Raw genomic sequence first — 22,494 nt, 5'->3', positions numbered from 1 at the left:
AGAGGCCGGCCTGGCAGTTGCCAAGTGGCCTCTTCAGGCTTCTACCCTTTCCTCCACAGCCCGGATAGCAGGCTCAGGGCAGCCACCCGCGGGCACTGGAGGCTGCAGAACGGAAGAGTCCATCAGGAAGCACCCCTTCCGTGTACGGAGTCCCAGGTCTCAGACAACAACATGCTTATCAGAGCTCACCCACTCACCCAAAGGTCTGCACCCTGGGGCCCGTGTCCTGCTCTGGGAGCCCCTCACGCCAGGGCAAGGCCCAAACTAGAAAGCAAGTGGCCCGGGGTCCGTCCATCCATGCCAGAACATCTTCAAGGGGCTACAGACCCAGCCCCCAGATCTGCAGAGGCCCGCGGAGTGCCCACTGCCCCCCAGCTTGGTTGTCGTCTTAGGACAGACAGTGGGGGCCCCCGCCCCAGGAGAAGGGGCACCTCCCTAGACCCATCGCTCAAGTGCTGATGAAGGCACAGTGGCGTACTCCAAATACATCGGAGGCTTTATTGTCCCAGCAGAAAAGACAGAGCCAGGACCCACCCGCCTGACCCTGGGGTGTGGGGGACGCGCCCAGGACTCCTCACTGTAGCCCCCAGCTGGGGAGCGTGGGTGTCAGGTGGTCAGTCCCGAGTGCCTGGGTGGACGGGGGCACAGCCCCACCGCCTGCTGCATGCACGTCTCCACCTTCACGATGACACGTACATGATGCCACTGCCTCGAGGCACCCCACCCTCGGGACTCTGGGCTCACACCCACACCCAGATCCTGCCTGTGGCTGCCAGGCAGGTCCAGACCAGTGCTAGGACCCCTGCCTGGGGGCTGCCTGCCCCTGCCAGAGGCCAGTGACAGGATGGAAGATATGGCCAACAAGCCTGTTCCTGCAGGGAGCAGGGCGGGAGCGGGCAGCCAGGTGGGTGGGTCCCTGCTGCCAGCCGGGGCACCCCCTGTGGCCTGGCTTCACAGAGAGACACCCAGAGGGCCGTGGGCAGCTCCTGCTGCAGAGCAGTCTCTGCAGAAGCGTCGACAGGAAGCCCTGTGTGACTCGGTGCCAGGGGCGCTGCTGCCCAGTGTCCTGGAACCGCTGGACCAGGCTGGGGGTCGGCGGCGGCTTGGACCCCCAGACTGGCTGGCTGCTGCCCCACTGAGACAAGTTGGAAGGCACTGGGGACCCCAGGGGGCAGCCCCCAGGGAAGGAGACGCTTGGGGGCCAGAGTCTTAAGGTTACTTGAGTGCACCCATGACAGGGCAGGGTGCGGGGGAGCAGCCAGGACCTGCTGGCCCATCCTACTGGGAACAGGCAAAGCGGGCAGAGGCGGGGCTCTGCACACCCGTCCGGGTCTAGGGCAGGCCCAGGGGCCAGTGGGACCAGGTGAACTGTGCCGTCACAACAGGTCAGCAGGGGGCCCTGAGGCGGAGGTGATGGTGCTGAAGCTGGGCACTGGCCTGGCTGACCGCGTGCATCCCCCTGCTCACCACCCCCAGGACCAGAGTCGGGCGGAGATGCGACAGGCGGGGCCCGCAGAGGCCCTGACAACCAGGGGCAGCAAGAGGTGTGTGCCACCCTGACAACTGCCAAGTGGCGGTGCGAGGCGGGCCGGGGGCCGGGCCCTCAGTCCTGCTTGTCCCCTCTCTGCCTCCAGGGGTAGATGAGCTCCCCGAAGAACAGCTTGCGGCACAGGGAGCCCCAGGAGTGCTTGGGATGGCAGCCACAGCTGGGGAGGCGGTAGGTGCGCACCACGTGGCTGAAGGGCAGGGGGTTTATCTGGAAGCACAAGGGCAGCGATCAGCCAGGATGTGGCCCCCAACCCCCTGGGACTTCCTCTCCAGGCCCCGCAGCCTGTCCTGGGGGTCCCTGGACTGGACAACCACAGGGCAGGGCCAGCTCCAAGCTAGACACAGTCTCGCCAGGACACGTAGGTCAGAGGGGGCAGCTCGGGAGGCAGGCCTGGGCCTCAGTCAGCAGTGCTCTGCTCTGGCCCGGCTGCGGGGGCTGACTCCCCACTCCAGGACTCACTCGATTCGTAGGAGCCTCCCCAGAAAACCACACAGGCTCCTCAGCCTCTGAACTCTCCTCTCAGGCCAGCCTGGCTGCCTGCAGTCAACAGGGCCTTCTGCGCCTCCGGCAACTGGTCCACAGCCCCAGCAGGACAGGCCCTGACCCAACAGGGCCGGCCTGTGCCAAGTCTCTGCTACTTTGCCTGGAGATGGAGCCCCGGCCCAGGGCAGGAGACAGGGATGCAGGGCCCAGCAGGCTGGGGCCTGGGTGCCCCAGGGTGTCTGGCACACCACAGAGATTCCACACTGGGGGAGGGCCCAGGCAGAGAGGGGGTCACGGCGCCCAAAGGCCTTGAGGGCAGGAGAATCTCCCCAGGGCCCCTGAGGCCCCCCACCAGGGGGGGCAGAGAACATGCCCCGGACACGGGGCCTCAGGGTGGGCGGGGCGCCTGTCCACGGGCAGCAATGCGAGGGCTGCAGGGAGGCCTTACCTGCATCAGGAGGCGCAGGGGCCGGCCGGCCTCGTGCTCCAGGACCCGGAACTTCACGCCGGCTGCGAGGAGAGCGAGGCCTGGTGAGGGAGGGTGGTCCCCGCACTGCACCCCTCGGAGGGCTGCCGGCTGTGGGCAGCAGCCGCCTCTCCAGTCCCGTCCACCATCCGCCCCCATCAGAGCTCCGGCAGAACCGCACAGAGACCAAAGCCCCGGGTCTGCAGGCAGGGAAGAGCCAGCAGGCTGTGCTACTCTGTGAGCAGGACCGGGGTTCCCGAGAGTGGACAAGGCACCCGCTGGGCGGTGGGCACCCTGCTCATCTCAGCGCCTTCCAGCATGGCTGACTCGGGGACCAGCCACACTCTGGCCTGCAGTGTGGGCTCCCACGCCTGGGGATCCCCAAGGTGGAAAGTTCTTAAAAGGAGAAACAGGAGCTAATTATCAATTGATGAAGAGGCCCCAAGGCAACACAGTGGAGAGAAGAGGCGGCATATGCGACCTTTCCTGTGAAGTTAAAAGGACCGTGCCGGCCTGAGCGCGGATGGGGCCAGGGACGTGCTGGGTCCGGGGGCTGAGGTGTGGTGGGGCTGGGGGAGCCTGGGCCACCTGGGGGTCAGCGGAGGAAGCTCTTGGAAAGAGGGTTTGAGGCTGTCTGGTGGGCAGACTCAAGGCCCAAAGCCCACAAACACACACATTCGTGTCTTCTGACTCCAAACTGGCTGTGAGCAGCCACCACGAGCTCTGGGGTGGGCTGAGCTGCTGGCTGCAAACCAGCCCAGGGCCTCCTGGGCACACTGGTCACCTGGGGGCCAAGCCAGGAACCCCCAGGTTCCCCGACTGTTCAAAGACCCTGCACTGGGTGGGCTGGACCACAACTCTGACCAGTCGGGTCAGGCCTCCCTAGGCCTGCAGTGGGGACAGCCTCCTGTCAGGGGCATCTGGCCAACCTGTGGCTGGTGTCAGCATGCAAACAGGGGCCTCTGCCTGCAGCGGGGCCAGCGGGGGCGGCTGGGCTGGCCAGCGTGGTCCCGGAAGGTGGCAGTCTTCTGGGGGGTCAGCTCCCAGTGGAGGGGCGCCAGCAGGCACACACCCTCACAGCCACAGGGGACACATCTCTCTTCTGAACCACACAGGCGCTGCCCACACTACACTGCAGATACGCTTCCGAGCAAACTGCACACTCATCACAGGAAAGGCTCAGGAGGCAGGAAGGCTGCGCCTGCGGCCTCCGAACCTAAAGGCAGGGCTCCCCCTGCAGCTCACCCCCAGAACCAGGGCCCTGTGCTCCCTGCCCGCCTGCCGCACACACCTCGGCTTTCAGGGCCCCTGGGCATGCCCCCCAGCCAGCACGCAGACCTACCCGCGAGCCTGTAGGGCCGGCACAGCCGGAGGCCGAGTGAGTACAGCGGCAGCGAGTTGATGAGGTCCACGAGCAGATGGACCAAGCCCTGCACAGTGACCACCAGGAGCCGGAGCTGCAGCACAGACGGCGCTCAGGGCCTTGGGCCTGGAACTGTGGCCAGAGCCACACTGTACAGGCCTGAGCCGAGCGGCCTGACAGGTCCTGGGGGTGGGGGGGGCAGGAAACCCCCTCCCGCTTGGTCAGAAGATAGGGCACTCCAACCCAGGGACACACGCCACTGGCCCCTCGGCCCGGCCACCCGGGTACCACGCCCCTCCTGCTGGCCACACTCTGCCCCCCTGCACCATTGAGACCCCTGCCCTCCATGCATCCATTCACCCCCCAAGGGTGAACCCCTGCCCGCTCCAGGGCCCAGTACACGGAGTCCCGAATAGCCACCCTGTTGTGGCCAGCACGGGTGGTGGTCTGCCCACAGCTGCCCGCTGGCAGGCAGAGCCGGCAGTTAACTACGAGCACTGTGGGCCAGGCCCCTAGACGTGGTGCTTGGCTCACCAGGGTGAACACCAGGTAGTACAGGGCCGTGGTGGGCAGCAGAAAAATCAGGATGGTGAAGAGCAAGGTACCGATGAACAGCTACGAGGAGAAAGGACGCCAGCGTCAGCGGCATTAAGAGCCCTGCGCTGGGGGTGCCCCTGCCTGCACTGACCACAGCCCCTCCGCCCGTGCAGAGATGGAGCGCCCGCCAGCTGCCTGACGCTGCTGGGGACAGCCCTCCCCAGTCCTGGGAGGGACACCTGCTCTCCAGACCTGGTGAAACAAGGGCAGAGAGCGGGTAGACAGGACCAGCTAAGAGGTGTGCAGCCCATACACTAGACAGGAGGGGGGCTGAAAATTAGGCAGGAAAGAATACCCTGGAGGGCAGCACTCAGGGTCCCCATGGCAGGTGTGGACAAGCTAACAGGACGAGCCAGGCCCCGTGTGCACGCACCTCCAGCACCTGCTGCCCTGCAGCCTCCGGGAGCAGGGTCTGTCCCTGCCTGCGGCGAGTTCTGCCCCGTCATGGCCCCGCGTACACCCTGCCCCTTGCAGCTCCCTGCACCCCTGGGGCCTGCAGAGCAGGAGCGAGGCTGCCCCTCGTGATGCCCGAGCCGCGGCATGTGCCGGTGCAGGCCGAGGCCGGCTGGACAGAGCTGGTACCTGGTCCAGGTCGTAGGAGCAGGAGTCCACACGCTGGCGCAGGACATTCCACTTCTTCCCTCGGAACAGGCGCCACAGTGAGGACAGGCCGTGGATCTTCAGGCAGTAGAGCCTGCAGACCATGGCCGTCAGGGTGGGGGCCGCTCCACACCCGCCCGGCCTGGGAGTCTGTCTGTGCCCAGGGCCCAGGGCTGCACGCGCCAGCCTGCAGGGTGGGGCGCACACCCACCTGGCGCCGTAGACGTAGAAGCAGTAGATGTGGAAGGTAAGAAGGGAAATGATGTCCGACAGGATGGACAGGGCGACCGTCAGGCCCAGGCAGGCCGAGAGACCCAAGTGCCACAGGATGTGCTCGATGAACGGGGACATGAGGTGGATGTAGCCTGGTGGGACGGGGTCAGCTTTGAGGGGCGCCCAGGGTCCTGCAGCCCCCGGTCCTCCCTGAGGACGGCGGCCTGAGGCATGGCCCGGCTCCAAACACGGGGTGCTGGGCCGACAGGAAGCAGAGGCCAAGGGGTCCCACTGCCCCCTCGGCTGGGCCTCTGTCCCCAGGGCACGCACCATGGGGCTGGCGGGCACTCACTGATCCAGAGGTGGATGTGGTACAGAAAGAAGCGGCCCAGCACCTGGTCCAGCGCCCGGTTCATCTTGAGCCCAGCAGGCGCACCCATCAACCACTGCAGCAGATGCTGGAGCTCCTCGGCCACACGCTGCAAAGACGGGGTGTCACCCGGTGACCCGCCTGGGGACCCTACATGAGCCTGAGGGGGTCAAGCCCATCAAGGGCCCACGAGCCAGGCGGGGGCGGAGTGGCTGGAGGGTCCCAGAGGGAGAAGAATGACGAGGGGTGAGGGTCCAGCACGGGCCTCACCAGGAGCCAGTAAGCCGAACCCTGTCCCGGCCGCCCAGGAGGAGAGCGGTGCCAGTGGGGTGGGCGGGCCCTCAGGCCTGGGCCTTGGCACCCATGGGGGGGCCACGGGCGCCCTGTCCCTGCCCCGTCAGCCAGCCCCTCCCGCCTCCCCGCAGGCCTCTCCCAGCCCTGGGTGACGGCCTCTGCCACGTCTGGGGCAGTGAGAAGGGAACAGAGTGTTCTTTATAAATAGAGCTTATTTAATATTTAAAGGGTAAGAGCTTGGCAGCAGGAAGAGGCTTTCATTTTTAAATTAAATATTTATATTTCTGAGCAATTCTGCAGCAAAGAGGCCTAGGATAAAACTGGCCAAAAGGCAGAGCGCGGATGAAACGGGCAGAGTGGCCGAGCCCCCTCCCTAGCCCCCAGGCCCCCCTCCTCCCTCTCGGGCCAGGCCTCCCTTAGAAGCTACGGGACTCGCCTGGGGGCTCCTGGCCACCAGCAGGCCCAGTGCCCACCTGTGACTGGACACTAACGATAGCAGGAATGGCTTAGCCCACAAGGACACTGCAGCCAGATCTGAGTGGCTTGCAGCCAGGCCAAGAGGGCGTGGGTGGGGAGGGGTGCTGGGGGCTGCCCTAGGCAAAAAGACAAGCTCCCGATAAAAGTGCAGAGACGGCAGAGAGGAGGAGGGCTCAGAGCCGGTGTGGACGGACAGCGGGCGGGCGGCTGTGGTCGGGAGAGGAGGCCGGGGCCTGTGGCCCTTAGTGCAGGAGCCACAGAACCGGCGCGGGGGTGGGGGGGCAGGCGGGAGGCTGAGCGCGCCAGAGAGAGCAGCCTGGAGGCACAGGGTCTCCTTGACGCTGATCCGCTGACCATGCAGAGGCCCAGGCTGATGGCCAGGAGAGCAGAAACGACTGTGCACAGTGGGGCCACGGGGCGCCGGGGCCTGAGCCTGGCATGCAGGCGGCGCCCCTGCAAAGCCCGGATAGGGGCTGCAGATGGCACCGTCAGGACGGCAGGGTGGCCCAGCTACAGGGCCCGCGTCTGTGCAGCCCCACAGGTCCCGCGGGACACAGGCCCACAGTGAGCTGCCCCAGGAAGTGCCCGCCCCCAGGAACCAGGTGCTGGAGAGCAGCTGGGGCCCTCCCGCCGACTCACGTCAGCCACGGGGACGAGCGCCTCGGCCAGCTGCGCGAAGCGGTCCTTCCTGTGCAGCCAGGACAGCAGCAGGAGGCCCAGGGCCATGTCGAGCAGCACGGAGACCAGCGTGTTGGCCTTCCTGGAAGCGGGTTCAGCAGGCGTGAGCGTGCGGGCGGCTGCGGGGGTCAGTGGGGGCGGGGGGCCCGTGGCGCCCGCACCTCATCAGCTGGGCGGGGCCCTCGGCCCTGCGGGCGCTGACGACGAGCGTAAGCTGGTCCAGCCGGTGCCTGAGCTGCTCGCAGGTGGACAGCTTGCTCCAGATGAAGGACAGCGGCCACAGCCGGAACACCCTGTGAGGGACGGAGGCGGTGGGCCTTCGGGGCCTCTGGCTTCCCTGTGCTGGGGCCGCTGCGGCCACAGCCACTACCCCAGACGTGCAGAGAGAAAAGGCCCTGGTGGCCCCAAACACCCATGGTCACACTGCTGAACTCCGTGGGCTGCGGACACGGGAGAGGGCCCCGGTGGGCAGCCCAGCGGGGGCGGCAGTCGCTCGTGACTGTCAACTGGGAACACGAGGTGCTGACTCCAGGCACTGAAGCTGAGCACCTGCCGGACGGACGACCGTGTCAAGAGTCAAGCCCAGCAAAGCTGACCCCTCACGCGGCAAAGGAAGCACCAGACGCTTCACAGACCTGCAGACGTGTTCTCTAGCAAAGGTGAACAAAGCTTCCAATGGCAACTCAGCACCTGACTCCGGGGCAAGCCAGAGCCCTGCTGTTGGCCAGAGGGGCCGGCAGGGCGCCTGCCAAGTGCAGGGCCGCCAAACGAGCACACTCAGGCCCCCAGGGGGGAAGGAGGCCTTGACCCTGCAGGTTTAGACTTTGACCCAACTCCCAAAGAGAAATGCAGTCAGCACACCCCTGTTCCACTCAGCGGAAGGCAGGCGATGGGCAGGGTCTCCCCAAGGCCAAGGCCAGCCCTGGGCAGCACCCCAGGGCTTCGCTCCTGCAGCCACAGCCATGCCTCACACTGATGTCCTGGGGCTCCTGACGGCCACCAAGGACTAGCACCTGCCCCTGGGGCTTCGGGACTAGGGGCACGCGAGCAACTCATGGCAACTCACGGCCGTTCTTGCGTTCTTTGAAACCCAACAAAAGCAAAGGAACTTCTCTTCCCCAAAGTGCCACCAGGCAAGCCCAGACACTTTCACGTGACTTATTTCAAGGAGTCATGAAGTTCTGGAACCCACCCCGCAGGTCAAGACACTAGCAGTCCCCATAACCTAAGGTGCTGCCCATACACAGCTGCTGAGGTCTCTCTGTGGGGACAGGGCCACATTGCCCCAGAGCCCCTGGGGAGTCGGCGAGGCCCGTCCCCAGACCTGAGGCCAAACCTCTCAATCTGGGGTGCAGCACGGCTGTTCTGCACCCAGTGGTGCCTCTGGGGGGCTTCTCACAGGGAGAGGGTCCGCAGCCAGAAGTGCTCTGGTGAACCCTGAGACCAGCCCCCAGTGGACAGCAAGGGGCTACTGCCCACAGCCTCCCGGGGCGGCCACTCCTGCAGCGCCAGGGAAGCGGGTGGGCAAGTGCCGGGGGACCAACAGGGGGCCCTGTGCAGACCCTGGGTCTCCCATCACCTAAGTTCCCTGTCGGGGCCTGAGCTGTCTGAGGGTCACCACATCCCCTACCCAGCGGGTCCCAGGCAACCACCGAGGCTGCTGGCTTTACCCTGAGCAAGAGGCACCAGGAGAGCAGCCCCCAGGAGGGACGGGGCACAGGACGAGAGCTGGGGTGCAGGGGCGGCGTGGGCCTCAGAAGGGCCTGTCTGGCCTGTGAGCCTGACCCACCTGCCCCGCCCCGGGGGCACCTACCGACAGGCGCTGGCAGCGGAGACCAGTGACAGCAGACAGGCTAGCAGCAGGCAGACGGGCCCCGCCGCGCGCTTGGCCAGCTCCACGAGGATGCTGGCCTCCATGCCCTCCGACTGCCAGTGCGTCAGCCGCACGGGGCCCTCATCGAACCGGTCACTTTGGAAGAGCACCTCGCTCCGTGCCACTGTGTCAAAGACGGCAGCCAGGCCGCCCGCGCTGGCCGTGGCGTCCCCAGCCTGGCGCTCGGGCAGGGCCGCAGGCGGGTGCAGCTGCGACAGCAACACCTTGCGCTGGTCGTAGAAGATGAGCATGACCGGGTCCTCGCAGGCAGGGGCGAGGGGGCCGGGCCCCTGCCGGCGGGTGGCCTTGCAGCTCCAGGACTTGCTGCCCCTCTCCCGACACAACTGCAGCCAGGGTTCGTGGGAGAAGAGGGCGCCCAGGCCCTCCAGGAAGTGGCCCAGGTTCTCCTCCGGCTCCTGCCGGCGGTGGCACCAGGTGCCCAGCACGGCCACGCCCACCCGGCTGGCCTGCTGCACCTGGGCCAGGAGCTCCTTGACCTGGACCGGGATGAAGGGAAAGTGCACCACAGCCAGGACCACGGCACTGCTCTGCTCCGGGACCCACCGTCCCACCAGGAGGCCGCTGTCCGCCGAGGCGCAGCACGTGGGGAAGAAGGCCTTGAGCACCATGCCGGGGTCGCTGGAAGAGAGGAGGGCTCAGCTCAGAGCCGCCGCCGCCCCGCAAGGGCCCAGGGTGCCTGCCAGTGCCGGAGAGACAGGCTCTGGCCACGGCTCGTGGCTCAGACGACCCTCTCAGACACGTCCATGTGGCCACTGCGCCCACAGGTGGGGGCGACCCGGCTTCAGGTCTGGTCAGGAGGCTGGCGAGGGAGCCCCCAGCTGCCCATCTCTGCCCTGGGCTGCAGTGAGCTCAGGCCCAGGCCACGCCCACCCCCACCCAGAGGCGGGGCCAGGCTTCCCTCCTCCAGACACAAGCACCTGAAACAGGGTGCTGAGTACAGGGCTCAATTTTTGTTTTTAAAGAACTGATTAGTTTTTGAAGTGTAGCACAAGGGAAAATCTACAATCTCATTAACAATTAAAGTAATTTAAACATCTCAAAGCTTGACTGACTTACTAAGCTAGCAAGAACAAAGATGGGACACCTAAACAAATCACTTGCTAAGCTAAGCAAAGTGAGGCGTGAGCCCACTGCTGGCAGCTGTGAGCCTTGGTGTGGGGGCCCCAGAAGATGTCTGGGCACATGCCTGGTGCCCCAGTGACCCCCCGGGGAGCCTCAGTGCTCAGGCTGGGAGCCACCAGCATCCACCCAGCCCCAGCCTCCAACTACCTGGGGCCCACCCCTCCCTGGGGCCCCACCCTCTTGTCACAGCTGAGCACCTCCCTCAGGACCTCCCCCGCCCCCACCTCCGCAGGCTCTAGAGGTCGGGGTGGGTCTCCCCAGCTGTCCCAGCCTTCACGTGATCCTGGGTAGCAAGAACCTCCCCAGTAGGCCATGCTTTCTGAGTCCTGCGGGGCTGCGAGCGGGCCTGGCGGGCAGGAGCTTCGCCTTGGTGAGCGCTCGCTGGGGCTCCGGCCCTCTCCCAGACACGAACGACCCCACAGTCAGCACAAAGCAGCACAAAGCGCGGAGCAGCAGCGCCGAGCTAAGACCCTGGAGTAGGAGGGACACAGGCCTCCCACTGAGCCTGGCCCTCCAGGCCCCAGGGCTCACCAGGCCCTCGGGAACAGGGGGACAGCGAGGCTGAGGAGGTGTGACTTTGAGGGAGCCCTTTCCTGAGGGTTGTGGGGCTCTGGAGGGGGCCTCACACACACAGGACTTAACCCCAGGCAACTGGGGCAGCTACTTTCCTCCCCTCCAGGGCGCCCAGAGCAGGCTGGAGGGAGAGGCCTCTCCCACTTGTGGGTTCTGACTCAAAGGGTCCCCCTGAGTCCAACAGCAGCCAAACTCCCAAAGGCCCCTCCCTGCAGAGATCAGAGACAGCAAGCAACATGGTGTCTGCAGGGAAACCTGGAGCCCAAAGGCAGCCCTGGGCCAAGTCCCTGTGGCCACTGGCAGGGACATCAAGGACCGCCCAGTCTCCTGACACCTGTCAAGGGCATCATGAAAGGGACAGAGGCATTCTGTGTGTCAGAGTCCCACCAATGCATGTTGACCACCAACAGGGAGCAGCCAGCACAGCCCAAGCCTCTCAGCACCAGCCAGTTGCAACCACCAGGTCGGCCAAATGACAGGATCACGGTCCCCTGTTTGGGGACTCCTCTCACAGGAGCTAAGGAAAACCGCCCATAGCTACTGTCAGAAGACAAACACACTTGGCCTCACAGTGAGCAGATGCTCTGGGCAAAGCTGGTTACACGGTGGGTTCACTTGCAGAAAATTCATCGAGCTGTACACATACGATCTGTGCACTTTGTGTGTTTTATGCTTCATCTACAAAGTTTACCTAAAAAAAAATAAAGAAAGGGGAAGAAGAGCTCCTCATGTCTGGGGAAGGCAGCAGAAGGCAGATGGTGGTGTTCCCATCTGTGGGGCAGTAAGAAAGAACTCTTAAATCTAGGAGCAAGTTTCCATCCCCACCCCCACCTCAGCCTCTGGGAGTGACCAACACAAAGAAGTCTGCTCAGATCAGACAGCCAGAAAAAGATGAAAGAGCAGGCAATCGATAGCAGAGGTGCAGATGGGAGAAAGCGGGGCAGCAACACAGCACCGTGTGCATCTTTAAAGACTGCGATAAAGGGCACAAGCCCGGGAAAGCTGCCTGCTACCCAGGACACCAGGTGCCCTGTGACTCAGCCCACCATCCCAGGTCAGGCAACAGTCTGTGGGACACCCCTCTCCACAGGACCTGAACTCAACCATCTGCCTTGTGAAGCCCGCAGTCTGTCGTCCTCCGCCAGAACTGATTCAAGGCAAACGCCCAGTTATGACTGGCCAGAACCCCTTACTGCCTAAAATCATCCTCTGGGGAGTCTCCTGATCACTGCCCTTGGTAGCTCACAAGAATTCCTTGTTACTCCTTATGTCTGTGTTTAAAAACAACAAGGATTGTGTTTAAAGACGGATTTCCCCCTCTCTTTTCAGAAGAAAGGACACGAATCCAGGGCTCTGGGTTTTGGCCTGTACCGCATTCAGGGACGACGGTACAGCGCTGATGGCCGGTCCCCTTGACCCCTTGACGCCGGGTCCACGGCGGGACCGGGTAGGGCGGGCCAGAAGGCACTGGCCGGCCGCCCCTCACCCCACAGGGCCGGGCTCCAGACGCCCCGCCAGAGCGCCCCCGCGGCCCGCCGCGAACCCGGCGTCGCTGGGCTGCGCGGCCGCAGCGCCTCCCGTCCCAGGCCCGCCCCGGCTGGCCTCCGGTGGCGCCCCCACTTTACGGCTGAGAAAGCAGGGGCTCCGAGAGGTAAGAGGCCCGCGTCGGCTCCGGAGGCCCCCGGGCTCCCCGGCCGCCGCAGCGGGGTCTGGGCGCACAGCCCGGCGGGGCGAGCCCCCAAGGTTACGCCCCAAGGCCGCCGGCCTTCCCCGCGGTGCTCACCGGGGCCGCGCACTGGGTCCGGCTAGTGTCGGGAACCGCGTCGGGCGGGCCCGGGCGGGCGGCGGCGCTCCAGGCCCCCAGCCCCGCTGCGGCCGCGCCGCGGGACACGCGCCCCATTTCCGCCCGCTCCCGGCGTTGCCGCGCGACGGTCCGCCGCACAGGCTGCCCGCTGGCCCCCGCCGGAGCGTTCCGCGCACGCAACGTTCCGGTCCCGGAGCCAGCGGCCGACCCGCGCCGTGCCTCGGTCCCTCCGCGGCCTTGTCTCCCCACGCGCTGTGCCCAAGGACCTTGTCCCCGTCGCAGCACTACTGTCCCCCCCGGTCTACCTACAGTGTCCCCCAAACCCCTGCCTTCCAGTCCCCCACCACGGTGGCCAGACCTCCCCTGTCCCTGGTTTCCTACTCTGAAGGCTCCAGACCCCACCTTGCCCCATCACCGCGGGGTTAAAGGACCCCCCCAGGCTCCGGAGCGGGTGGGGCGCCGGGGGTCCCAGGAGAAACTGCCTCTCCAGCCCCGGGCTGGCCCCCTTGCACTCTGCTCCCTGCAGAGGCCAAGTGATCCCTGAGGTTGCAGGGCCAGTCCAGAGGGTGAAGCCAACTGGGGTGGGGGTTGGGGGGCGCCCCTGGCTCCCTCTTCTCCAGGGAACAAGACCTCTAACTCAGCAGCAGCCGTCAGCATTGACGCAGCACCTGTTCCCTGCACTTCCTTACTCTGACCCACTTAATCCAGGCCCATGTTCTCAGGAGCCAGGACACATGGAGGGACCCTGAGACCACCCCTTCACCACGCCTGGGGCCAGACTAGGCGTGGCCTGCCCCCTAGGACCCCCGAGGGAGCCGGGAGCCTGGCTGGGCCCAGATTCAGAGGAACCTCACTCCTCCGCACCCTCAGCCTGGTTTTCCTGTCTGCTCACAGGAAGGTTCTCCTGCTCTTGACCACTGCCAGGGACTCTCCCCCCACCCATGAGCCTGAGCTGTTTGGTCCAGCTCCAGGAGGTCAGACAGTCTCACGTGGGCCCGGAGCATGGAGGCTGGTAACCCAGCCCTGTGTCACCCCAGGGCGCATCCAGGTGGCCCGTCCTCTGCTTCCCCCTTACCTCAGCTGGGCCCAGAGAAGCTGCAGCAGTCTGGGCACCCAAGGCGTCTCTGAAAACAGGGGACAGTGAGGAGCCGCACCCCTGCCCAGCCCAGCCCAGCGCAGCCACACCCACCCTGCCTGCCTCCCTCTGATTAGGAGGCTGGGGCTGGAGCACTGAATGGAGAGCCGCCCGGGTAAGTGCTGGCGGCTGGCCCAACACGCTGGAGACCTCCAGGCTTCAGCTGCTGGCCCAAAGCGCAGGCCTCCTGGGCCCTGGGGGCTGGAGGCAGCTGATTCCAGCTGCCCCCTGAATCTGAATCCTCCCCAGGAGAAGGAGAGGAGACCAGGCCAGGGCCTGGTATGACGGGGCTGAGGACTGTCTGCAAATGTGCAGGGTCAGGAGGGCGAGGCCCACGGCCCAGGAGAACCCTGAGAACCCTGAACGTTTCTCCCATCGTGGTCCGGGTCTGGGGGGCTATGCCACGCACAGAGAGGGGCGTTCCGGTTCAAGCCCACGGTATCAGGCCAACTCCAGGTGGGACTGGTACACTTTGATGTCGCCGTCCTCTGCGTCTGCCACCAGCAGCTGGCCCTGGGGCCCACAGGCCACACCCAGGGGTCGCCTCAGCCCCTCGGAAACCAGGCAGATGGGCGCCCTGACCTGGGGGAACAGGGTCACCTGGCGCCGCCGCTGGTCCGCCACAATGACACCGCCCGCTGCGTCGGTGCACACACCTGCTGGGCTGCCAAAGGGGTGCCCGGTCAGGTCCCCCAGGGACCCCAGGGGCTGGCGGGCACTGCCAAACAGCCGCACGTCCCCAAACTCCTCGCTCACTGCCAGGCCCCCATTGGGCGCCAGGCCCACCCAGCAGGGGCCCTCCAGGCCCAGCAGGGAGGCGGGGGCCAGTGGCACCAAGTCAGGGCCCAGTGTGAAGCTGTGCACAGCCCCAGGCACGTAGTCTGTCACTGAGAGGCGGCCGAAGGCATCTACAGCCAGCCCCCGGGGGGCGGAGAAGGAGCCCACCGTCACCCAGCGGCCTTGAGGGGCTCGGGCGGTGTGCTGGAGCGCATGGACAGCCCCGTGGACCAGGTCGCTGACCACCACGAGCCCAGCGGCTGTCACCACCACATCTTCCGGCACAAAGGCCCCAGCCCCTGGCACGTGGCAGGGCAGGTGGCAGACGGAGCGTCCCTCGAGGTCCAGCACGTGGACGCAGGGTGTGGCGCCCGCCGTCAGGAAGAGCAGACCATCTGGGGAGCAGTGCAGGCCCCGGGGTCCCCCGGTAGCCGTGGCGGGCACTGGGATCCGCCCAAGCAGCCGAGGCCGCCGGCAGCAGGCAGGGTCTCCGGGAAGGTCCAGTGTGGGGCGCGGTCCCTGGGCCGTGGCTGGCGCACTGGTGGGGGAGGCCCAGGAAGTCCAAGAAGGAGGCCCGGGAGCAGGCGCTGGGCGGCCGTCACGGCCTCGGCCTCTCTGAGCCGGTCCTCCAGCCCAGCCAAGCGTGGGGCTACAAGACAAGTAACACCCCGCCATGTGCCGGGCAGCGCTGCGGGCCCGACACCGCTTTCTGGCATCCTGGTGTCTTCCTGACCTACAGACCTGACTGTCCCACCATGCCCCGACTGCCAGTCGGGCCTCTGGGCCCTGTTTTCCCAGCTGTGGTCCCTGAGCACAGTTCTGAGAGATGCACGACCCCCCCACCCCCACAGCTGCTGTTCCGATCTGAGGTTCAAGAGGAGCTCGGGGCACCTTGCTGTCCGAGGTGGGGGAGGGGTGATGGATGAGCAGTGTTTCTCTATGGGCAGAGGAACGGGGCCTTGTTGGAGACCTCCAGCCCCTGAGGGGTAAAGCAGGGGTCCTTTCCTAGGCCTCTCTGGCGGGGGGGAGGGGTCTCCTACCTGGGGCTAGGCTCCCTGGGCCACGGGCCTGTGTTGTTGGAAACCAGAGCTCAAGGGAGTGGGAGGAGCCACCTGGCCTTGGGGAGGGGCCAGCAGAGCTCTGGCCAGGCGGCCTTTGAGCTGAAGCCCAAGGAAGCCCGAAGGAGCCCGGTGCTCAGCTGCTACCCTGCCAGACACCCTCCAGCGCCGCCGCATTCCCGCCTCGGGGCCTTTGCACTGGCCTCTGGGACATTCCTCAGCCTGCCCAGCTGGTTGCACTCAAGGTCCACCCAGCCACCCTCCCCAGGGATCCAGGGCCTCTACCGCCACCATCTCAGGGGATAGCACCCCCTCTGTCCTCCAGCGGGACCACAAGTTCAGGACTGGGGGGAGGGCTGTGCCCCTGACCTGCTGGCTAGGTCACCCACCTAGGAGTCCAGGGTGGGGGTGCCCCCGCACAGGCTAGCAGGTTGGGTCCTGTTTCTGCACCTGTGGTGCGGGGGTCACACACCTCCTGCAGAGTCAGTCCAGTGGGTGCTGAGAAGTCGGGGTGCGGCAGTCACGGGGTGCTAACGGGGGGCTGAAGTGGAGGAGGCTTCCTCAGACTCGGTACTTGGGGGTTCTCCAGACCCCTTGTGCGTGGCTCAGCCCTCAGCCCCTAAGCGCCTCCAGGAAGCCCCTGGAAGGTGGGGGTCAGTCCGTGTCTGTGACCCATAGCACTCCCTACCCAGCCGCCTGCACCCCAGCTCTGGAGGCCGTGGGGGGTGGGCGCGATGCTATCTGCTGTCGCCACGGCTGATGGGCAGCAGCAGTCCTGATCCAACTGGCCCCAGCCCGGCCGGCCCAGCCTGGGGAGCCGAAAGCAGGCAGGAGCGGCCCTCCTGGGGCCACTCCTGGGTGGGCACAGAGGTGTGGCCAGCTCCCGGGCAGAGAAGCAATTAGCTGGGTCCAAGGGTCCCCGGGGCACCCCTCCCCCCGCTGTGGGAAAGCCAAGTCTGGCCGCGCTGGGAGGGAGGCAGTGGGCTGTGAAAGCCGCCCGATGCCTATCGCAGCTGCAGGGGCTGGCCAGGGCCCAGTGGAGGCCACGCTGTGCGACCAGCCCTGGGCCACAGCACGTGGGGTGCCGTTTAACCAGAGCGAGCCACCTCCTGGACGAATCGGACATTAGGGCTGGCCGGCCAGATGGGGCTGGAGGCATGCCCCAGGGTCCCTGCCCACCATCCTAGTGCAGAAACGCAGAGAATCCGAAACTGTGCATGCCTGCCTTGCCTGCCCCCGCTCTGCCCCCGTGGATAGCACCCCACTCTCTCCCCAGACTCTGGGTCCCCGGGGAGGGCCCAGGACACTGTGCCCCGACACCCAGTTTGGAGACATTGACGTGGACAATGACGCTGCAGCGGCAGTGAAGAAGGAGCCCAGACGGGTGTGTGAAGGTCGTCTCCGTTTTAATGTCCACAACCTTGCTCACTAAGGGGCCCTGGGCAGTAACTGCGTGGCCCCAGAGACAGGCGTGGCCGCGGCGGGTGGGGGTCTGCCCCCGGGCATGCTGGGGCGGGAGGGGAGCCAGGCGGTGGGCGCGGGGTCAGAGGAGGGCGCCCATCTGGGAAGGGGCAGCGGGGGCTGTGGTCAGACCTCGGCACCCGGCGGGCTCTGCAGGCCCGGGACAGCCTCGGGGGGCCAGGAGCCCCCAGCCCCAGCGTGGGCACCCCAGCTGCCGGGAATGACAGGGTCCTCGGGCGCCTGCAGGGGAAGGGCCAGCGGGGGCACACTGGAATCAGCCTCACACTTGGTGGTGTGGCTGGTCAGAGGCGGGGCTGCCAGCAGGCCGCGGGGCTCTGGGGTCCCCCGGGCCAGTGTGGGGCCCAGCTCCGGCTGTGCCCACGGCCCCGCGGGCACCTCGTGTGCCTTGGTGGGTGCCCGTTTCACAGAGAGGTCGAGGGGCGCGTCGGGTGGCTTCACAGCCCGCGCCAGCGCCTGGTGGATGGTGAGCAGCTCGCGGCGGATCTTCCCCAGCTGCTCCCGCAGGGGCCGTGGGGCCAAGCCCCCGGCAGGCGCCAGCTGGCCCAGGCGCTGCTCCGCCCTGGCACAGTCGCCCAGGGCCCGCGTCAGGTCCTCACCCATGTGCCCGGGGCCCCCCAGTGCCAGGCCCAGTGGCTGCGGGGGCAGGGAGGCCGCGGGGCCAGCTGTCTCGAGGTCGCTCAGTTCCTTGTCCTCGGGCCAGAGCATCGCGGAGGGGCCGGTCCGCAGGCTGGGGGTGGCGGGAGCCGGTCAGGAGGCTGCACTGTCCCCATGGCGCCCGCCCCCCATGACCCTGTCCAGCCTGGCACCCTGGCCGGGGGGCCTCGGTACCCCAGAAGGGAGGAAGGCGGGCCGTGTGCTCTCAGTCTCCCCCCTGCAGCCTGAAGTTCCCCTCTGCAGGCTGAGCTCTGGGTGGGGCGGGGGGGCGCCCGGCCACCCTGCCCCCTCAGCCCTGTTCCCGCCTCCCTGAGTGCCCCATGCCTGGGCCCCCATACCCACCTGCTCTGGGCGCTGATGCTCGCTCGGCTGCAGGGGGCCTTCAGGGGTTCTGGCTGGGCCCCCAGGGCCAGCTTTCTCTTGGGGTCGCTCTGGGCAGCCCGCCCCAGCTGCTCTTCCTGCCCGGGGTCCCTGAGGGCGCCCCGGGGCCAGGGCCCACCCAGCCCCGGCACCGGCACCTTCAGCAGCCCAGGGACCAGGGCCCCAGGGGGCCCTCTCGGGGGCATGGGGGGCTTGGTGAGGGCGGTCTTGCCGGCCGGCAGCCCCAGGCTGTGCTCCAGTAGCAGGGGGTAGTACAGGCGGGGGATCAGGGTGGGGCGTTCGGGGGGCTGTGGGGCAGGGAAGGCAGCGGCCGGGGGCAACAGGGGGCTGGCCGAGGCCAGGAAGGGCACGTGTGCGGCGGCGGCCAGGGAGGGCCCCAAGTAGGAAAAAAGGCTCGGGCCGAGAGGGTAGTTGACGCCCAGCAGGGACAGGTGGAGGCTCTGGGCCTCAGGGAGCTCCCCGGAGCTGGGCGGGGGGTAGCAGGGGACGCTGGTCTCGGGGCCCGAGGCACCTGCACCCACCACGGCTGCACTTCTCCGGCCCCCGCCCGACCCTGGCTTCCATGCCTCAGCCAGGAGGCCCCCCAAGCCCGCACCCTTCTGCATGTCCCTGGCCTCAGGGGGTGGTGTCCCTGGGGAGGAGCCCTCGGCCCCCAGCTGGGGGCCCCCGACCCGGCTGCGCAGGGAGAGGATGTCGGCGGCTGTGAGGTCCAGGTCGGGCGTGGCGGGGGCGTCCAGGAGCCGGGCCCCTCGGGGCCGGGTGCCGGGGTCAGCTGGGGCCGAGGGGTCCGCAAGGCGGCCCGGGGTGGCCGCGGGATGCCGGGGTGTGGCCGGGGCGCGGCGGCAGGCCCAGTCAGGGGAGTCCAGCAGAAGGGACAGCGAGTCCTTGCAGAGGCTGTACTTCATGTGGTTGTAGAGGTGGGACTTCTCCAGGCAGGTGAAGGGGCACTGGAAGCACTTGTAGTTGTAGGGCTTGCCCCAGGGCCGGGGGATGTAGTGCGGCTTCTTGGGCTTCCGCGCGCGTGCGCGCGCCCCGGGGCCTAGGCGGCAGGAGCTGGCCTCTCGGGACATGGTGGTGGCTAGCCGGCGGGCCACGGCCCCATGCCACCTGCAGATGGGGCCTGGGTCAGCGCCGGCGCCCTAGCCGACGCCCCCCACCCCGTCACCACAGCGGCCCTCCGCCTCCCTGGCCTCTGATGCCCAGACCCTCAGGCCTCCCTGGAGGGTCAGCAGACACGGTCAGCACACAAAAACGCAGGACGCCCAGGGAAATGGGATTCAGACAAACAGCAAATGCTTTCTTAGTGTAAGCATGGCCGAGCCAACATTTGGGCACTAAAAAATTATTTGTTGTTTATCCAAAATTTAAGTCCTGAACTTTCTTGGTTGACCCTACATACATGTCGGCCAGTCCCCGGCAGGCCCAATTCTGGGGTGACTCCATCCACACCCATCTGCCCCGCTCCAGGCAGAGCCTGTGTCTCCGTCTACCCCAGGGGCACTGGTGAGTGAGTGGAGGAAGCCAAGTATGAGCATATGAGCAGACTCCCTCCTGGGGACTCGGCCCTTCCTTGTCTCACCCCGCCCCCTGAGACCCCTGCCCCCGGAAGCTGGGCAGCCGAGATGAGGAACCAGCAGGAGCTCTGAGAGCCTGTTGACACAGCACGTCCCTGCTCTGCAGGGTGTCTCTGGGCACTGCGGTCTCCGAGGGGGTCACCCCACGTGGGCCAGGCCAGGCTGAGGGGCGTGGATGTCCGGCACGGCCCCACAGCATGGCCACCTGCTCAGCCCGGCTCCATCTGGGTGACTGCCGGCAGGTCGGCGGCCGAGCCTGCCACGGCCGAGCTTGGCCAAGACCCTCCTCTCCCCACACCCCGCTCGCCTGCTCAGAAGCCACTCCGCGGTCCATCTGGGCTGCCACCTGGGCCGTCCACCGCCCCAGCGCGCGCCTCGGCCGGGGCTCGGCGAGTGCGTGCACACAAGCATGCAGGGCTCCTACCGAGCCCTCCTCACGCAGCGCCCACAGAGACCACCTCGGCACAGCTGGGCCACCTCGGAACAGAGCCGGGCAGCTGCCAGAAGGCAGGGGGCCCAGGCACACAAGGCTCACAGACCACTCAGAGTGGACAGGCCACCGCCCACGTGAATGCACTGCACATGCATGCACACACACACCGAGGACGCATAGGGTCACAGTCATTCACGGGCGTGGACACACGGGCATGTGTCCCACTCCCTGGGGCTCAGCCGGGCAGGGCTGGGGCAGTCATTGGGAGCAGACCGTCCTCCCTGCCGGCCTTTGGGCTCTGCACATGGCGGGGAGTCACGTCTGCTGCCTCCAAACACTGAGCAGGCACCCCCATTATGGGAATGGCCAGAGGGGCAGAGGGGGCCGCCCATTCAGACAGGTCCTGGGAGGGGGCTAGCACGGCCAGGGCTCAGGTGTGGAGGGCTGCGATTATCTGGGAAAGGACAGGGCTCCCAGCAGGGCTGGGAGGAGGGGGCTGGCTGAGGAGAGGGGCTGGGGCCCCCAGGGGCCGCAGACACACCCTGAACTTGCTGGTGGGTGCAGAGGCAGGCCCCACTCCTGCCCCCCACCCCCCTAAGACACAGATGACAAATGGGCGTGTGTGCTCCAGAGACAGAGGCGGCTGTGCTGGGGCCATCGATCACCCAGCCCTGGGAGCCACACAGCTGTGCCGCCTGGTGCCACCACCACCCCACCTCCCAGCCGGGCCCCTGGACTGGGGGGGCTCCTCCTAGACCCCTGGACTCAGCAGGCAAGAGGCTTGTCCTGTGTTGCTGCTTCGAAGCAGTCACCTGGCTGCAGGGGGGCTTGGTAGGGAGCCATCTCAGTGCCGCTGACCCCATGGGAGCCCAGAGAACACCTGGTACCTGCCCAGTATGACTGTGCACAAGCAGAAGACACCCCCAGACACCAGCACACACCCCACACCCCCAAAGGCATATTCATTCGCACATGCCTCCCAAGCCCGGCCTGCGCCCCAGGGTGCTTGCCCAGACACCTGGTCCCACTAACCCTTCCCTGGCTGGGGGAGAGCTGAGGGCCGGCCAGGCAGGAGCCCCACCCCAGGGGGGAGAGGGGGCACCCAGCGCTTGGAGCCCCCACCAGCCACCGGGGGGTTAGAGCTTGTGGCCCTTGCGACTTGGGAGCACCCCACAGGGCATGGTGCAGGTGACCAGGCTCCTCCGCGGCTGAAGTCCAGACCCCGACTCCCTCCCTGCCTCCCTCCAGGGCGTCCTCCTATAAGGAGGCTGCTGCTGCGCCCTAATAGTTCGTGGAGCCTGGACACCGAGAAGTGGGGGACGTGGGGCTGGGGCAGCCCTGCCCACGCCCAGACAATCCTGTCGGCCCCTCGCGGCCCCCAAACTTCAGACCCGCCGCCGCCCGCGCCGCTCTACCTGCGCCCTGGGCTGAGCGGAGCCTGCTGCGCCGCGATAAGTCTGCGCGTAGCCCCGGGACCCCGCGGGAACTTCCCGCCCCGCCCCTACCGGCGCCGCCGCGACCCCGCTTCCCCGGGACCCGCACGGGCTCTCGGGGCGCGACCCCGATTTCCGCCAAGGAAACTGCGGAGGGACCCCGCGCGGTCTGCGGTCACTCACTAGGCAGCGAGTCCCTGAAGCCTCCGCCACGGACCGCGTTCCCCGACGCCGACTCGCACCTACCGAAGTTGGCAGCAGGAGCGGCCGCGCGTGCGCCACGGCGCCGGGCTCCGGGGGGCGCGGCGACCTCCGACCCAGGCTCGAGGGGGGCGGAGGCGCCCGAGCGCCGGCAGCGATCCCATCCCGACCTCAGGTGCACCCCCGTCTCTCCCACTCCCCGGCCCGCAGTCGCCCCCTCGGCGCACTCACCAGGCTCGCGCGCCCAGGACCGGCTCAGCAATCTGCGCCGCGCCCGCAACTCGTGGATGGAGTCCTGGCCGGTGACACCGGTGGCGCCACCCGAGCAGGGCAGGGTCGGGCAGCCCCGTGGAGGAGCGCGCAGTGGAGACGCAGGTGTGCGGCCGAACGAGGGGCGCCTGGCACGTCCCCGCCCCCGTCGCCTGCAGGCTGCCGCGGGGGTGCGCAGAGGCAGCCAGGTCTCCCGGGGTCCCCGCAGCGGTGTGATGGGGTGTCAGCGGCCGAGGGCACAGGAGTGGGGCCGTCAGCACTCATTCGTCAGGGCAGGGCTCTGGCCCCTGACAGCCCCTCCGCCTGAGCCAGGGCCTGGAGGCTGAGCCCCGGGACAGGAGGCCCTTGGAGAAAAGAGCCGGCAGGGGAGGGCAGAGCCCATCACACGCCGGGCAGAGTCTCCTCTGCTGACCAAGGCTTGCCTGCAGTGCCCTTCTCTCTTCTCCAAACAGGAGGCTGAATGGCTCTGCACCCCCAAGCCCACACCCTGCCCACTGACGGTCACTGACCCGGGAAAAGGGGGTCCCCTGCGCTTACCCCCACTTTTTGGAAGCGTCACCCCCAGTCCCCTGGCAGGCGCTCTGGGGAGGGCCCTGCCCCTGCCCCCTGCTGG

At 67.1% G+C, this 22,494-nt stretch overlaps 3 protein-coding genes across 8 annotated transcripts; all 3 read right to left on the bottom strand.

Annotated features, from left to right (window-relative positions):
- Positions 1-475: 475 nt before the first annotated feature.
- On the bottom strand, positions 476-13,584 carry PIGQ (phosphatidylinositol glycan anchor biosynthesis class Q). 3 transcript variants are annotated; one of them, XM_043915734.1, is made up of 11 exons: positions 13,559-13,584; positions 8,904-9,602; positions 7,252-7,383; positions 7,052-7,172; positions 5,624-5,750; positions 5,270-5,423; positions 5,041-5,152; positions 4,396-4,476; positions 3,841-3,955; positions 2,481-2,542; positions 476-1,756 (listed from the first exon to the last, which is right to left on the bottom strand). In XM_043915734.1, the coding sequence occupies exons 2-11, from the start codon at positions 9,590-9,592 to the stop codon at positions 1,604-1,606; spliced, it is 1,746 nt and encodes a 581-aa protein (XP_043771669.1). In that variant the 5' UTR covers positions 9,593-9,602; positions 13,559-13,584; the 3' UTR covers positions 476-1,603. The 3 variants fall into 3 exon arrangements, 2 of the variants coding, with proteins under 2 accessions (XP_043771669.1, XP_043771668.1); XM_043915733.1 differs by lacking the exon at positions 13,559-13,584 and adding an exon at positions 12,463-12,641; XR_006343198.1 differs by lacking the exon at positions 13,559-13,584 and adding an exon at positions 12,463-12,658 and having other exon boundaries at positions 1,670-1,756; positions 3,841-3,993.
- A 23-nt stretch (positions 13,585-13,607) lies between these two features.
- NHLRC4 (NHL repeat containing 4) lies at positions 13,608-16,959 on the bottom strand. Its single transcript, XM_043915624.1, has 5 exons — positions 16,883-16,959; positions 16,719-16,805; positions 16,142-16,262; positions 15,843-15,928; positions 13,608-15,044 (listed from the first exon to the last, which is right to left on the bottom strand). Exons 1-5 carry the CDS (start codon positions 16,957-16,959, stop codon positions 14,060-14,062), a joined length of 1,356 nt encoding a protein of 451 aa, XP_043771559.1. The 3' UTR covers positions 13,608-14,059.
- Positions 16,846-22,494, bottom strand: PRR35 (proline rich 35). Of its 4 annotated transcripts, none has more exons than XM_043915731.1 (3): positions 21,843-22,494; positions 17,932-19,077; positions 16,846-17,662 (listed from the first exon to the last, which is right to left on the bottom strand). In XM_043915731.1, the coding sequence occupies exons 2-3, from the start codon at positions 19,038-19,040 to the stop codon at positions 17,041-17,043; spliced, it is 1,731 nt and encodes a 576-aa protein (XP_043771666.1). In that variant the 5' UTR covers positions 19,041-19,077; positions 21,843-22,494; the 3' UTR covers positions 16,846-17,040. The 4 variants fall into 4 exon arrangements, with proteins under 4 accessions (XP_043771666.1, XP_043771664.1, XP_043771665.1 ...); XM_043915729.1 differs by lacking the exon at positions 21,843-22,494 and adding an exon at positions 21,657-21,791; XM_043915730.1 differs by lacking the exon at positions 21,843-22,494 and adding an exon at positions 21,594-21,719.

The sequence above is a fragment of the Cervus elaphus genome, chromosome 10 (assembly GCF_910594005.1).
Source record: "Cervus elaphus chromosome 10, mCerEla1.1, whole genome shotgun sequence".
NCBI lineage: Eukaryota > Metazoa > Chordata > Mammalia > Artiodactyla > Cervidae > Cervus > Cervus elaphus.
The sequence above is the reverse complement of the archived record's forward strand: the minus strand, read 5'-3'. Positions and strand labels throughout refer to the sequence as shown.